Source organism: Microcaecilia unicolor, chromosome 10 (assembly GCF_901765095.1).
Source record: "Microcaecilia unicolor chromosome 10, aMicUni1.1, whole genome shotgun sequence".
Classification (NCBI taxonomy): Eukaryota; Metazoa; Chordata; class Amphibia; order Gymnophiona; family Siphonopidae; genus Microcaecilia; species Microcaecilia unicolor.
Window position 1 is genome coordinate 39,098,690 of NC_044040.1, and position 15,365 is coordinate 39,114,054.

The 15,365-nt window shown below is 40.3% G+C and overlaps 1 protein-coding gene across 7 annotated transcripts in view; it reads left to right on the plus strand.

Annotated features, from left to right (window-relative positions):
• The window catches only part of KIF21A (kinesin family member 21A), a 205,984-nt gene that overhangs the window by 176,798 nt on the left and 13,821 nt on the right, over nt 1–15,365 (plus strand). For all 7 annotated transcript variants that reach the window (XM_030217189.1, XM_030217182.1, XM_030217184.1 and 4 more), the window contains 4 exons: nt 834–970; nt 4,452–4,632; nt 6,076–6,240; nt 13,327–13,444. In XM_030217189.1, coding sequence (XP_030073049.1) covers nt 834–970; nt 4,452–4,632; nt 6,076–6,240; nt 13,327–13,444 — 601 coding nt within the window. The remainder of the gene's footprint in view (nt 1–833; nt 971–4,451; nt 4,633–6,075; nt 6,241–13,326; nt 13,445–15,365) is intronic.

Genomic DNA, 15,365 nt, shown 5'->3' on the forward strand with positions numbered 1-15,365 from the left:
GCAAAAAATATTTAAAAAGTTTTTTTAAGGGTGGGAGGGGGTTAGTGACCACTGGGGGAGTAAGGGGAGGTCATCCCCGATTCCCTCCGGTGGTCATCTGGTCAGTTCGGGCACCTTTTTGAGGCTTGGTTGTAAGAAAAAAAGGGCCGAATAAAGTCGTCCAAGTGCTCGTCAGGGACGCCCTTCTTTTCTCCATTATCAGTCGAGGACGCCCATGTGTTAGGCACACCCCAGTCCCGCCTTCGCTATGCTTCCAACACGCCCTCGTGAACTTTGGTCGTCCCCGTGACGGAAAGCAGTTGAGGACGCCCAAAATCGGCTTTCAATTATGCCGATTTGGGCGCCCTTCTCTTTCAAAAATAAGCCTGCATGTGGTGCATAAATCCCACGTTACTCTGCCTTTATGATTCTTTTCACCCAACATTTTTTGTCGCTATTCCCTATCTGGGGAGTTCATGTTGTAATGTTCCAGTTCTTCTTTCACTGCACTGTTAAGTCATACAGTTCTTGAAGCCTGTGTGAACTGACCTCTAGTTCCCTTCAAATCTCATCCTCTTTAACATCTTCCATTTCACTTATTGTACCACTACAGTGACCATATCCGGCTTAAATTCTTCTTTATGTCTCCCTTTTCCTCTTACTTAGACTGTAATCTCTTTGTGAACATAGAATTCTCTCGCTTCTATCTATATGACTTACATTAATAATTCATTACATCCCCATGTTGGCCTCTGTTTGCCTTGTACAGCTCTGCACGCATACTGCAATATTCAAAAGAAATAGTAGTAAATGTCATGTAAGGTATTTTGCTAAATTCTTCTTTTTTCTCCCAGGGGTATAATTAATCCATTTCCTGCTTCCAAATGCAACAAGACCTCGCTTCTGCAATGTGTCCATACAGCTGAAGGGCACAACAAGGCTGTTCTCTGTGTAGATGCCACTGATGATCTTCTCTTCACTGGATCCAAAGGTTTGGAGACATTTTCTCATAGTTATAGAGCCTTTTTAAAGTAGTTTCTGGTAAACAATGGGTTTCTTTTAAAATTCCTTTTCTGGTATGATTACCTGTCATATGCCAGCTACTGACACCTTATTGCTGTTGTTACCTCTGTCATCATCTTATTTGAAAGGATCATCTTGTTCTCAGTAGCAATTAGCATTTTTAATACATTTTTAATAACATACTTCAAAAAGTTATACTTATGCTTTTTTCTTTTAACCTTAAAATGTTAACTCTGCTTTCATTTTATTCTGTTGCAAAAATTTTCACTGTAATTTAACCAAACAGAATATAAAGACAGACTTTTAAAGATCTCAGTTTGTATACTTTGGAAGAAAGGCAGGAGAGAGGAGATATGATAGAGACATTTAAATACCTATGTGCTATAAATGCACAGGCGGTGAGTCTCATTCAGTTGAAAGAAAGCTGGAACGAGGGGGCATAGGATGAAGGTGACTCAGAAGTAACCAGAGGAAATACTTCTTCACAGAGAGGGTTGTGAATTCATGGAACGTCGTCCTGATGGAAATGGAGATATTATAGAGACATTTAAATACCTACACAGCATAAATGCACAGGAGGGCGAGTCTCTTTCAGTTGAAAGGAAGCTCTGGAATCAGGGGACATAGGATGAAGGTGAAAGGGGATAGACTCAGATGTAACCTGAGGCAATACTTCTTCACAGAAAGGGTGGTGAATTTGTGGAACAGTCTCCCGGTGGAAGTGCTGTAGATGAAAACAGTATCTGAATTCAAGAGAGCTTGGACCAAGTAGGAAGTGATAGGGAGAGTAGATGGCATGGATGGGCAGACTGGATAGGCCACATGGTCTTTATGTGCCTACATTTTTCTATGTTTCTATATTTAAAAAAGAGACATTCTAAGCCAGTATTTCCCAGCCTTGTCGTGGAGACATGCCTAGCCAGTCAGATTTTCAGAATAGCCACAATGAATATGTACTGCCTCCATGGAATGAAAATCTATTCTGCGGCAGTCCCGAAATCTGACTGACTGTGTTTTCAGGCAAGGGGTGGGAAGCACTGCTGTAAGATCTATTCTGTCAAATATAATTGAACAATAAGTATTACATATTTTTTTCCCTTTTCTAGCCACCATGATGCCCGACTTAGAAACCGTCTATAGAATAGACCTAACATAGGGTCTCTTTTACAAAGGCACGCTAGTGTTTTTAGCATGCGCTAAAAATAAGCATGTGCTAAATACTAGAGATGCCCATATATTCTTATGGGTGTCTCTAGTGTTTAGCACACTCTAAAAACGCTAGCATCAAACATATAAATGGCAAGAGGCGTACTCACTCGCAAATGCACAGTAGAGACCCTCCCTGTCCCGCCCCCGCATCAATACGTGATGACGGAGGCATGACAGAGAGGGAACCTGCGCACCTGCGAGTGAGGGAACAGCCGTCGCCACCGCTCCCCCCCCCCAGGGTTGCCGCTACCGCTCCCCCCACCCACCCGGAGTCGCCGCCACCCACCCTCCACCCGGCCCGGGTACCTGGCTTCACTATTCAAACCGCCGGAACGCAGCACACAGCTCATCTGAGCTGCCGTTGGCCTTCCTTACCTGCCTGTGTTCCGCCCTCGCCTACGTTACGTCACACGAGGGCGGAACACACGCAGAGAAGAAGGAAGGCCGACGGCAGCTCAGATGAGCTGTGTGCTGCGTTCCGGCGGTTTGAATAGTGAAGCCAGGTACCCGGCCCGGGTGGAGGGGTGGCGGAGGGGACTCCGGGGGGGGGGGGGGGGGGCTTTCAAACCCCCCCTTCCTTTACTAGCCCGTTTATACGGGCTCGACGGCTAGTGCCTTTATAAAAGATCCCCATAGTAAATGATTGCAGATAAAGACCAAAATGTGCTATCCAGTTTGCTGAGCAGAGATTTGAGTAGATGCATATACAGATTCCCACATGAAAATTAACTTCTTACTCTCCTCCCCCATGTCCTTCACCTGTCTTTACCAGGTAGTACCATTGCCTTTTGGGGATGAAACTGATGCTCTATGCAAAACATCCTAGCGCTTTCTCATAGGAATCTAATAACTGCTTCATTTTGAGAAATGGCAGAGAAAACTGCAGCCTCTATTTGCCTCCCAAACATTACATAACAGTATATTCTGGAGGAGAAGTGATCAGGACCTTAGATAAGTGAAGGCTGGCTGATCCGTGGTAGTCAGCAAGATGGCAGTAAGATCCAGGTCTCAAGCACCATATTTCAGTTTTGTGTGTGAGCCATCCAATATGTTGTGCACGCAAACCAATTCAGGATCCAGTTAACAAGCGTACAGTATTTCTAGCTATTACTTCTAAATGATTGATATTATTACCATGTAGCACCAACCATGCACACAGTGCTGTGCAAAGCAAATTTAATAATACAGGTACAAGCAATGCAGAGTTTTAGTTACCTATATTTGTATTGTATTTGGAATCTCTGTAGGTTATTATAGATTTTATTTGACCAATTACTGAGATAACAAAATACACAAGACATACAGATACAGTGGGCAATGAAAATCTTTGCAACAAGAAATAAAAATACCCAAGAGAGAGTGGGATCAGTTGCAGGAATAGTATGACAGATCAAGGCGGAGAAGGTAGTTTATTGAAGAAGAGGTGCCTGACAGATTCTGAAAGAGTAAAGTCTAGAAATAGTAGATATCAAAATTTGGATCCATGAAGATCTTTAGACTTTTGAGTTTGTCTGTGAGTGTGCACTCTTAAAAACATTGTTCCCATAATGACAGAAGGGGAAAAACAACAAATATTCTCAGAAATGACACAAAACAAAATTTTCTGGCTGCATAGCCCAAAAAAACTATCTAAAGGGGAGAAGTGACATCAGGTGGCCACCTTCTAAAAGAAGGGAGCCCCCAAAAAGAGCCATAGTCAAAGTGCTTGACATTGTCCTTATAGACCACTTGATTCATCTCTGTAAATCTTTGGAAGGATGCTGCTGGGTTAATTTTGGTATCTAAAATTGCTCTGTAGTTAGAGGCCAATAATCCAAACATTTCCAAGAATAAAATTTTGTTTTGTGTACAGAAATGGGCTCTTTAATTATGCCCAACTTTGATGTGGCTAAAAGAAGGCCAATATTACTCCTGGGGCCTTTTCAAGGATGGAATTTGATCAGGGGAGGAAACAATGAAAAATACCTTCAGGGAAAGCAGAGTGTGAATCCCTGCAGATAATTTTTGTTGGACAGTTATGAAAACAAAGCATGGTTATTTTTGCTTACATTATTGCAGTAAACCAGACAAGTTAAAAGTTCCCATGGGGTTTGCAAGACCGTACTGAGATTGCTTATTGCCCCCTTCAAGTATCATGAATAAGGGTCCAATAGGAGGTTCTACCACCACAAAAAAGTGAAAAATATTTATGTATAAAAATTGTCACCATTTAGTCTTACTTTTTTTTTTTTTTTTTGCAGATCGTACTTGTAAAGTATGGAATCTTGTAACTGGACAAGAGATCATGGCCCTGGGTGGCCATCCCAACAATGTGGTGTCCGTAAAATACTCCAATTATACTAGTCTGGTCTTTACTGTCTCAACATCTTATGTTAAGGTGTGGGACATCAGAGATTCTGCCAAGTGTCTTTGGACTTTGACGTAAGTGACTTTAGTATGAAAGAAGGCCAAACAAAGCTATATTGAAATAAATTAAAATGTGGTACAATGTACAGTGTTCAAACTAGCAAACTTAAAATATGGATTCATTAAATCAAAATTCCCTCTCACTTGCTCACATTTCAGCTGGCATCTGTCCAACTATATACAAAATTACCTTTTCTTCACCTCCCCCCTCCGCTTTTCTTTTTCTTGATACTTGCAAGACAGGTTAGTTAATGGGCTTTCAGTGGCCCTTTGAATCGTTTCCTATAGTAACATAGTAGATGATGGCAGATAAAGACCTGCACGGTCCATCCAGTCTGCCCAATAAGCTGAACTCTTAATATATGTTGCATTAGAAACATAACATAGTAATGATATAAAATCAAAGTAAACCTTTCTAATAGACAGACAGTGTTTACATATATGGGACCTAACAGGAAAGAAAAAAAAATCAAAACAGGAATAACACAGGTAAAGACATATATGTAAATAAAGAATGTCTATTTGAGATACCTAAGAGAAACCTTTAATGATGATAGGTATGTATAATCGATGTAGAAAGGAAACTTAACGTCTTGTACAATACTTTGGATAGAGGGTATGTATGCTCACACACATAACAGTAATAGCAAAAATTGTTTCCATAAATCTCAAATCTCAGCGAATGAAATCACATTTGGAATGCATGCATTTGAATTTGGACTTAAGGTTCAGTTTCGATAATTAAACTGCAAATTTAAGGTTTAAACTTGAACCATGGTTTTATTCATTTCCATAACATAAAAATCGGTGGCCATATTCATATGGCAGAAACAAAAAGTGCCCAACGGCAAAAATGGTTTCTGTGGTTGTTTCATGAATCCGTTGATACATGCATTGTTAAAAATATGCTTTAAAAATTGCCAGACAGTTCAAAAAATTTAAAAAACCAACATGGGAAAAAGAACCACAACAATTCTCTCCAGAAGGAAAAGGTAAAAGGTTAACCCACTATGAAAAGTCATTGTAACCAAAGGGCATATGGCAACTAGCACAAACAGTATTGCTACAGGGTTGTTAACCATAATTAATTGTTGAGTTAGTACATTTTAGACATGACACTCTCTGAGATTAGAGGAATTTAATAAATTAGTAGCTTAAACTCCCCCCCCCACTTATGTAACAGGGAAGTAGTCAGCTCTGCAAAGAGAAATATTGCTTTCCTTTTTCTCTCTTTCTAATGCACATTATTTTAAATAAACTAATTAAGGTATCATTAAAATAGCTGAGAAAATGTCACTAATGTTTGTGTAAGCAACATTTTATAAAATCTTAAAACAGATTAATGTCTTATAATCACAAAATAATGGAAACTTCTTTTCCACAGAAAGCTTTCAAATGTGTGAATGTTTGTATGTGTGCATAAATATATATGTTAGTTGTTTGATTTTGAACTTTCAGGTCATCAGGGCAAGCAATGCAGGGTGATGTTTGTGCTGGAAGTCAGAACAGAACAGTAACAATTCCTGCAGGAGAGAACCAGATCAATCAAATTGCATTGAACACAACAGGCACGATCCTCTATGCAGCAGCTGGCAATGCAGTAAGAATGTGGGATCTCAAGAGGTATGCAATGATAGCAAACCAGAGAGCTCCTTTTCTTGTTGTAAATATTAAATATAGGTCAGAGTGGAGGAGAAGTCTAAAGGTTAGAGCAGCAGGCTGAGAAGCAGGAATATCTGGTTCCATTCCCACTGTGGATCCTTGTGATCTTGGAGAAGTCACTCAGGGGTCCTTATACTAAGGTGCGCTGAAAAATGGCCTGCGGTAGTGTAGGCGCAGGTTTTGGGCGCGCGCAGATCCATTTTTCAGCGCGCCTGCAAAAAATGCCTTTTTAAAATTTTTGCTGAAAATGAACGTGCGGCAAAATAAAAAATGGCCGCGGGTCCATTTTGGGTCTGAGATCTTACTGCCAGCCATTCACTTAGCTCATGTTAACTGTGCGGTAATCGCCTATGTGCGTCAAGTCGCAGTTACGGCCTGATTTTCTGGCGTGCCTAGCAGGTGCACGTAAAAAAGGAAATTACCGCACGGGCCAAGCGGTAACTCCGAATTGGTGCGTGTTGGGCACGCGTAGGCACCTACATAACTTAGTAAAAGGGCCCCTTAACCCTCCAACACCTCAAGTACAGATTTTAATTGTGAGCTTTCCATGGACAGAGATATACTTTCTGTATCTGAATGTAACTCACCTTGAGTTACAATAGGAAAAGGCATGAAAAAAAATCCAAAATCCCCCTCCCCCCCATGTACTAGCTTAGGCAGTCATTGAGACACTCATGGGCAACTACCAACAACATTAAAAAGGGCAGTGGTTCGCCCTCTGCTGAAGAAAAACAACCTTGACCAGGACAAAATTGAAAGTTACAGGCCAGTATCCAACATCCCATTTCTAGGGAAACTCATAGAACAAACAGTCTATGTTCAACTTAATGAATGGCTAGAAAAGAGTAACTGGCTAGACCCATATCAGCCCTCTTCTGAAGTCACTTCACTGGCTCCCTATCCGTTTCCGTATACTCCTCTTATTGACCTATAAGTGCATTCACTCTGCTGCCCCTCACTACCTCTCCACCCTCATCTCTCCCTACACTCCTTCCCAGGAACTCCGTTCACTAGGCAAATCTCTCCTAATTGTACCCTTCTCCTCCATCGCTAACGCCAGACTCTGTTCCTTTTATCTCGCCGCACCTTATGCCTGGAATAGACTTCCTGAGCCATTACGTCAAGCTCCATCCCTGGCCGCCTTCAAATCCGGGCTAAAGGCCTACCTGTTTGATGCTGCTTTTAATTCCTAATCTGTCACCTGCTTGTAACCTTTATCTTGTCTTCCTCTCTTCAATAGTCCCCTTTCCCTATGTGTCCTATCTGTCTGTCCTACCCTTATCCCTTATTTATCCTGTCTGTCTGTCCTGATTTAGATTGTAAGCTCTTTTGAGCAGGGACTGTCTTTTCTTCATGTTCAATTGTGAAGCGCTGCGTACGACTGGTAGTGCTGTAGAAATGATTTGTAGTAGTAGTAGTAGATCCATGTCAATCTGGATTCAGACCCGATTATGGAACAGAAATGGTCCTCGTATCCCTGCTAGATGGTCTTCACAGAAACCGAGACAAGGGATTCATCTTGATGTTAGTACTGCTAGATTTCTCAGCAGCTTTTGACACTGTGGATCATGATATCTTGCTAGCACGACTGACAGAAACAGGTATCAATGGAACAGTACTTGCCTGGTTCAGATCCTATCTATCAGACAGGCAACAATCCATAATGTTTGGCAACAATTCATCACCACCATGGACACTGACCTGCAGGGTACCACAAGGATTGATACTGTCACCTATTCTGTTCAATATCTATCTCAAGCCACTAGCTGAGCTGATTCAGTCAATGAACACTCAGTTCTACATCTATGCGGATGATGTGCAGCTACTCATACCCATTGAACCTGACTTACCTACAGCCTTGAATAAACTTATTACCTGTCTAACATCAATTCAAGAATGGGCTAAACTCAACATACCTGATACATACCTGAAATCAAAATCCCTTTTGGGAAGTATGAACTCCCCCTCAAATCACAAGTCAGGAACCTTGGAATACAGCTAGATTCAACACTTACTCTGATTCCCAAATCCAAGCAACCTTCAAGAGCTGCTTCTACTATTTGCGACAGCTACGCTGCCTCTCTCTTTACATCGAGAAGGTAAATCTTATCCCAGTTGTGCATGCCATGTTAACATCAAGACTGGATTACTGCAATGCACTATACAATGGTCTGACTACAAAGGGCCTGCACCGGCTCCAGTTGATTCAGAATGCAGCAGCAAGACTCATAGAAGGTTGCAAGTGACGTGACCACATCACACCATTTTTGCAAAAACTTCATTGGCTACCAGTACAATACAGGGCTAAATTGAAAAAATTAAGTCTGATCTTCAAGGCCATGAAAGGAAATGACCCTGAGTATGTAAAGAATAGGATGATCCGCCACACACCGCCAAGGACACTGAGGTCCTCCCAAGGACTTCCACTAACTACACCCTCTCCAAAAGACATTACACGATGTGATACCCGCATGCAAGCCTTCTCCGGAGTAGCCCCCACTCTCTGGAATGCATTGCCTGAAAGGTTCCGCTTAACACAAGACTATCTCTACTTCAGGAAGCAGGTAAAAGCTTGGTTCTTCAACCAAGCCTTTAATGAAAGAAGTAACTAACTTGTTAGTCTCACTCACACACACAGGGAGTGACTCGGGCTGCACATACTGCAGCGGGACATGTTTATCCACTCCTCCATGTGCAACTTTCTTCAAATCAGTCACTTTACTTTCTAATTCTTCCTACTTTCTTACCCATCTATATGTTACAACTTTGCCCTTCACTACCAATTATAATGTTCTGTTACATATTATGTTGACATTGCTAGTGTACTATGCCATACTTTGTATTGTTTTCAAATATTTTTACTGCTGTAATTGCCTATTGCTCATGTTTGATCTGTTCTTACTGTACACCGCCTTGAGTGAACTCCTTTAAAAAGGCGGTAAATAAATCCTAATAAATAAATAAAATATTTATTTATTTATTTATTTGGATTTTGCTCACACCTTTTTCAGTAGTAGCTCAAGGTGAGTTACATTCAGGTACGCTGGGTATTTCCCTGTCCCAGGAGGGCTCACAATCTAAGTTTGTACCCAAGATCACAAGGAGCAGCAGTGGGATTTGAACTGGCCACCTCTGGATATCAAGACCGGTGCTCTAAGCACTAGGCCGCTCCTCCTATGTTTCACTTTCTTGTCCTTAACATCCTGTCACACACAGAAATGTGTGACATCATCATTTATAAAGTGCATGCCTTTATTGTAAAAGCTTACCCCCTCATTCTATAATCTTGTGTGCACAATTTTATGCGTAGTGCACAAAATCTTGCAAGCAGGTTATAGAATACCTACAGTTGCGCACGTAACTTAATTGACAGGTTACCTGCTAATTGACACTAAGCCAATTGGTAGAGTGAATTGGTGCTAATTGGTGCACAGAACTGCACTTGGTATACTCGAATCTTAGTGCACAAATTCTATAGCACATAATTGCAAGGGGGTGTGGATGTTGGAGGGGCATTGGTAAGGTTAGAGAATACTACAGTTATATACACAGCTATAACATTTAGGCGTGGACATATGCACCAACCATTGACATAGTGTAAGCAGCCATGCCTAGATGTTGATGCATTAATGCCAACTTATGCTAGTATTTTATAATGGCAGTTATGCACATAGTTACCAGTATAGACTTTGCGCTTATCACACAGCATCCTGGCACCTAACTTTAGGCGACCTGTAGAGAATTACCCCTTATTTTGTGTACTGTCACAATAGGATGATAAACCTTATGTTAACAAATTATCCATGCTGGTGTGGTGTTTAAACAATCATTCCATTGGCTTGAACAAGTAGCCTAATGATAGAATTAGAATTGGAAATTTTTATTTATAAACTGTCTTTATCCAAGGTGGGCATACAAAAAACCCACCATATACAATAAAACAAAATAAACAACAGTACAGGTCTCCATAAACAGTTCAAAACAAACAATCATCAAATAGGCACAAAAAAATGCCAGACCGTTCTTAAAAGAGGAAAGCTTTGGGTCGTTCAGAGGCAGTTTATTCCATTTTACAGGTGCCACTATAGAGAATGCACCGGTCCTAGTCAAATTCAAATGGAAACGGACGGTACAAGAAGATTACATTGATCCCCTGATTGTAGCACACGCACTGGCTCATATCAAGTAACAACTTTCTGTAAATAAGTTGAGTTCTGATACAAAGCACAACGTATAAGTAATAGGAATTTGTACAGCAAGTGATACTTCACAAATAACCATTTTAGTCGCTTCAAATAGACAGTCACATGCTCAGTCCTAACAAGCCCAAATACTAATCGTACCTCTGAATTCTGTGCCACTTGAAGCGTCAGAACACAATTACTACTACTACTACTACTTAACATTTCTAAAGCGCTACTAGGGTTACGCAGCGCTGTACAATTTAACATGGAAGGACAGTCCCTGCTCAAAGAGCTTACAATCTAAAAGACAGGTGTACAATCTAAAGACAATCTAAACAATTTAAAGACAAGTGTACAGTCAAAAGACAAGTGTAGAGTCCGTCTGATAGGGCATACTATATTTCACGAAAGGTTAGGTGCCGAAAGCAGCCTTGAAGAGGTGAGTTTTAAGTAGAGATTTGAAGATGGGTAGGGAGGGGGCTTGGCGTAGGGGTTGAGCATAGGGTGAGGCAAGGCAGAATGAGCGGAGCCTGGAGTTGGCAGTGGTGGAGAAGGGAGCTGAGAGGAGGGATTTGTCCTGTGAGCGGAGGTTATGGGCGGGAACATAGGGGGAGATGAGGGTAGTGAGGAGCCGCAGACCGGGTGCATTTGTAGGTAAAGAGGAGAATCTTGAATTGTATGCAGTATCTGATCGGAAGCCAGTGAAGTGACTTGAGGAGAGGGGTGATATGAGTATATCGGTTCTGGCAGAATATAAGACGTGCGGCAGTTCACAGCATTACAAAATGTTTCAGACATTTTGCTGAGAATCAGGAAAGCCAGGGTTCAAATCCCATATCTCCTAACAGCCCATCTCTGGTACAGTGTTGGCCCTTTCAACCCTGCTGTCTGCTCTCACATCACTTGAAGGCAGGGCTCTAAAGTTTGGGAAGCTGCAAGCTGGTAACAAGGCCCTCCTCACTGGGACCTCCACTACCACTGGTGGTGGTAACATAACATGAGAGAACAAGTTATTCATCACTTTAGGAAGAAAATAAATACAAAACAAATGAAGCAATATAAAAATAGGTAAATTGGTTCTTTGAATCGTATAAGGATTGTTGTCAGTGGAAGGATTTTAAGAACTGTTCTATTTAACTAGATCTTCTTCATGAATAGGATCTCTGAGGTGTCTTTATTCTTAATTGCACACTTGAGATCTTAGAAACATCCAACTCCAGGACCTTTAAGGTTTCCTTGGGGGAAAAAAATAACAATATTATTATAGATCTATTGATTGCTTCCTCCCCAAATAATCACAAATTACAACTTTTAAGCACCAAAATGGTTAACCCTTATTGAAATGTGCCATCACATTAAATTCTGACACGCATTGGGCCTACTTTTACAAAATATTTTTTGTAGGCATAGATTTGGAAAGCACTTTTTGGACAGTTAAACCAAGTTCATTACTTATTTGTACAAGAGAACAAGAAATGGGGAGACTGCATTTCAGTCGAAAATGTTAAAACAAGTTGCTAAATACCCCCTACTCTATCAAAAAGCTTAATGGGCATCAGTTCCCCCCCTTTCCCCACTGTACATATATTAAATTTTGCTAAATTGATTCCCTACACATCCTGTCTCAGCTGAATGGTCTGTGTTGAAAGAATACTTATTCAAAATAGACAAAAATAAAACCACACTTTACTCAACCCCCCTCATTTTTACTTTACTTTTACTTTAAACTTTATCAATAGAAATCAAACAAAATAAAACATGGAAAAGAAAATAAGATGATACCTTATTTATTGGACATAACTTAATACATTTCTTGATTAGCTACCAAACCTCTTTACTTTAAACTGAAACAGTGCTGTAAGTGCTGTAACCATTCACCTCCACCTACCGTCCTCTCCTTCCTGTACACATTAATTGATTTGATTTGCTTACTTTATTTTTTGTCTATTAGATTGTAAGCTCTTTGAGCAGGGACTGTCTTTCTTCTATGTTTGTGCAGCGCTGCGTATGCCTTGTAGCGCTATAGAAATGCTAAATAGTAGTAGTAGTAGTACATAGGGCTTCTTTTACAAAGCCACACTAGCGAGAACTATGCATTGTCAACAGGTTAATCTACTTTTTTTTCCCTCCAAAAAAAGCTTTATTGAAAATTGTCACAACTATGGACAAGATAATCTAGATATCAATAACTATATAATACAATTCCCCATTTTTCCCCATCCCCACAGTCCCAAGTTCATGTCCGTTGGTCTCCCTCCAACATCAAAGCCTAAGAACTCCACGAACAGAGGTTAATCTACTTTTAATTAGAACATAAGAAGACTGATGGGACCTGACATAGTCTGTGTATACTTAGTTTAGGGAGCTATAATGATTTTTCTGTGAAAACCAAAACATTTTAATTTTTAATTTTGATTTCTTAAAATACTTCAACTTATTAATTGCTGTGGGAGAACAGTTGTGGACTATTAGAATTAATTTGTTGGTTTGCTTTTGTCTCCTGCCAAATATATTTATTATTGTAATAACCGTGCACTAAACCCTCTGCTTCCACATATAATTTTAACTTTAATCATTATTTGGCTTATTGATCATCCTCATTTTATGAGTTTTATGAGAAGCCTGTTTGCGAGATATGAGCCAGAGATCTGGCACAGTTTATATTTCGAGTCTTTAGTGTTTTCATAAAGTTCATTAGCTTTGACATTTACTTTGTAATATTTTTTAAATTTAGTTTCTATTTTAGTGTATGAACATATGAGCTGTTTTAAAGCATATTGTGCCTTTTTAAGTTAGAAGCAACAGAATTCTTGTAGATTTAACTTAAATATACAGATGTTCATTTCTCTCACTTTTTAAAAAGGTTCCAGTCTACTGGAAAGTTGACAGGTCATCTGGGCCCTGTTATGTGTCTTACCGTAGACCAAATTTCTAATGGGCAAGATCTCATCATTACTGGCTCAAAAGATCACTATATAAAGGTAAGCTGAAAGCACTGATGGTATCTTGTAAATTTTAGTTAAAATGTTCACGTCTTTTTACATTTGAAATATTTTTGAAGTTTGAGACTACCCAGTGGCTTGACAGCATTTCTGTGTATCATTGTATGGAAGAACCAGGCTTGATTTCCAGAACTGGCAGGGGTAGGTGATGCTGGGAAGGCAGTGAATCCCATCCATTACAGTCCACTGCAGACTTCACTTGTAGCAGCTTCTGAATGAACAAGCTTTTGCCTCTCATCCAAATGTCAGTGCAGTGTCTGGGTTAGGTGGGAGAAGGAAGATAATTCAACTGAGGGAAAAGTTACAGGTAATTGCAACTTAAGACTTACTGTATTGTCCACTTAGGAGGGCAGGTTTTTGTTGAGCTCAAAAGAGCTTCAAGGCAAAAAAAAAGTCTGTGGTAAAATTCAGGTTATTACCTACCCTTTAACTTTAAAATATTAGTAAGAAGGAAGGGTTTAATAAAGAACTACAGAAAGTTTCAATTCAAAAAGTTTCAAAGAGAATTATCAATTTATGTACTGTAATATTAAAAGCATAAAAAATGTAGTTCAATGGGGGCATTTTTTTAGGGGGTGGGCCACATCCCCAGGTATCCCGAAGAGTCCATGGACACCTGGAAAGTAGCCTGGACAGTCCTTGGCTATATCCTTGGTAATACCAGGGGAGATGGGGGGGGGGGGGGGGGGGGTGAAATTTTACTGTTGTGCATTTCATTGGGTGCTTGTTCTTTGTCCGATTTTCTTCACTTGGTGTTGATGTTTTGTATCTGCTTCTTTCAAAATAAACATTTATTCTTATTTTTTTTTAATGTAGTTCTTGTATTATCAAACTTTTAATTTAGGAGCCAAACAGAAAGAAGCTGGGCTAGGAACGTGAGCTTGTTTTTGAAACTCTTCTTGGTGGTTGCACTTGTTAGGTCTTGATAAATGAAAATTATGAATTGAAAACAAATATGTTAATCATCTTAGGATGATCTTTTCTAATAACGTATTTTTCAAAGATTAGAAATCATGGATTTTTTATCTTTCTTTTCTTTCCTGTCAATATTGTCCCCTGTTTATATTCATATGCAGTCAGGGACTGTCTCTCTGTGTCAGGTGTTCAGCGCTGCGTGTGTCTGGTAGCGCTATACAAATGCTAATAATAATAGTATCTGTCCTCGGGGGGTTCAAAGGACTTATTTTCTCTTAGGCTGCAAGGCTGCTATGAGATAACTGCAAGGAAAGACGCTTCTAAATGATATGATAACCAGCACAGTGGTGGTGCTTTACACTTTTTGATAGGTGCAAAACTATAAATATATTAAAGAGGTGATCTCCCTTCTTATGGCTACTATCTAGAAAATAGGGAGATATCAAATACCAGGCATCACAATGTCTGACTCGGGATCAAATCTCTTAAGTAGTAGGCATCCAAATATCTGACTCAGGGTTTAATCACTCAAATAGGTCAGATTGTTTGTCAGAGGAAAGGCCTCGAGAAGCCCCCAGCATACATCAAAGCTTACGGGGGCTGGACTTCCTCATCATCGGCCGGAAAACCTCTGTAAACTCTATAAACCCTATAAACTCGACTGTTCTTATCAAATGGTTCAACAAATTCACTTAGTCCATATAAATTCACACCGGATAATACTTAGCTTTTATCGGGTGTTTATCGTGCTTTACACTGCCATGTGGAGGAACCTGGGTTCAATTTCTTTACACTGCCATGTGGAGGAACCTGGGTGAGGTCTTTCTCTTCCCAAGTTGGCTGGAGGTGGGGTGCAACAGAGGCAGCATCCCTGGCCCATGGATTTAAAGGCACAACACTCACAGCGAAGGTGACGAAAGAAAGCAAACAAGCGCTCTGAGTCTTGTCTGACCCATAATAAAGACGCTTTTAACACCAGAGAGCT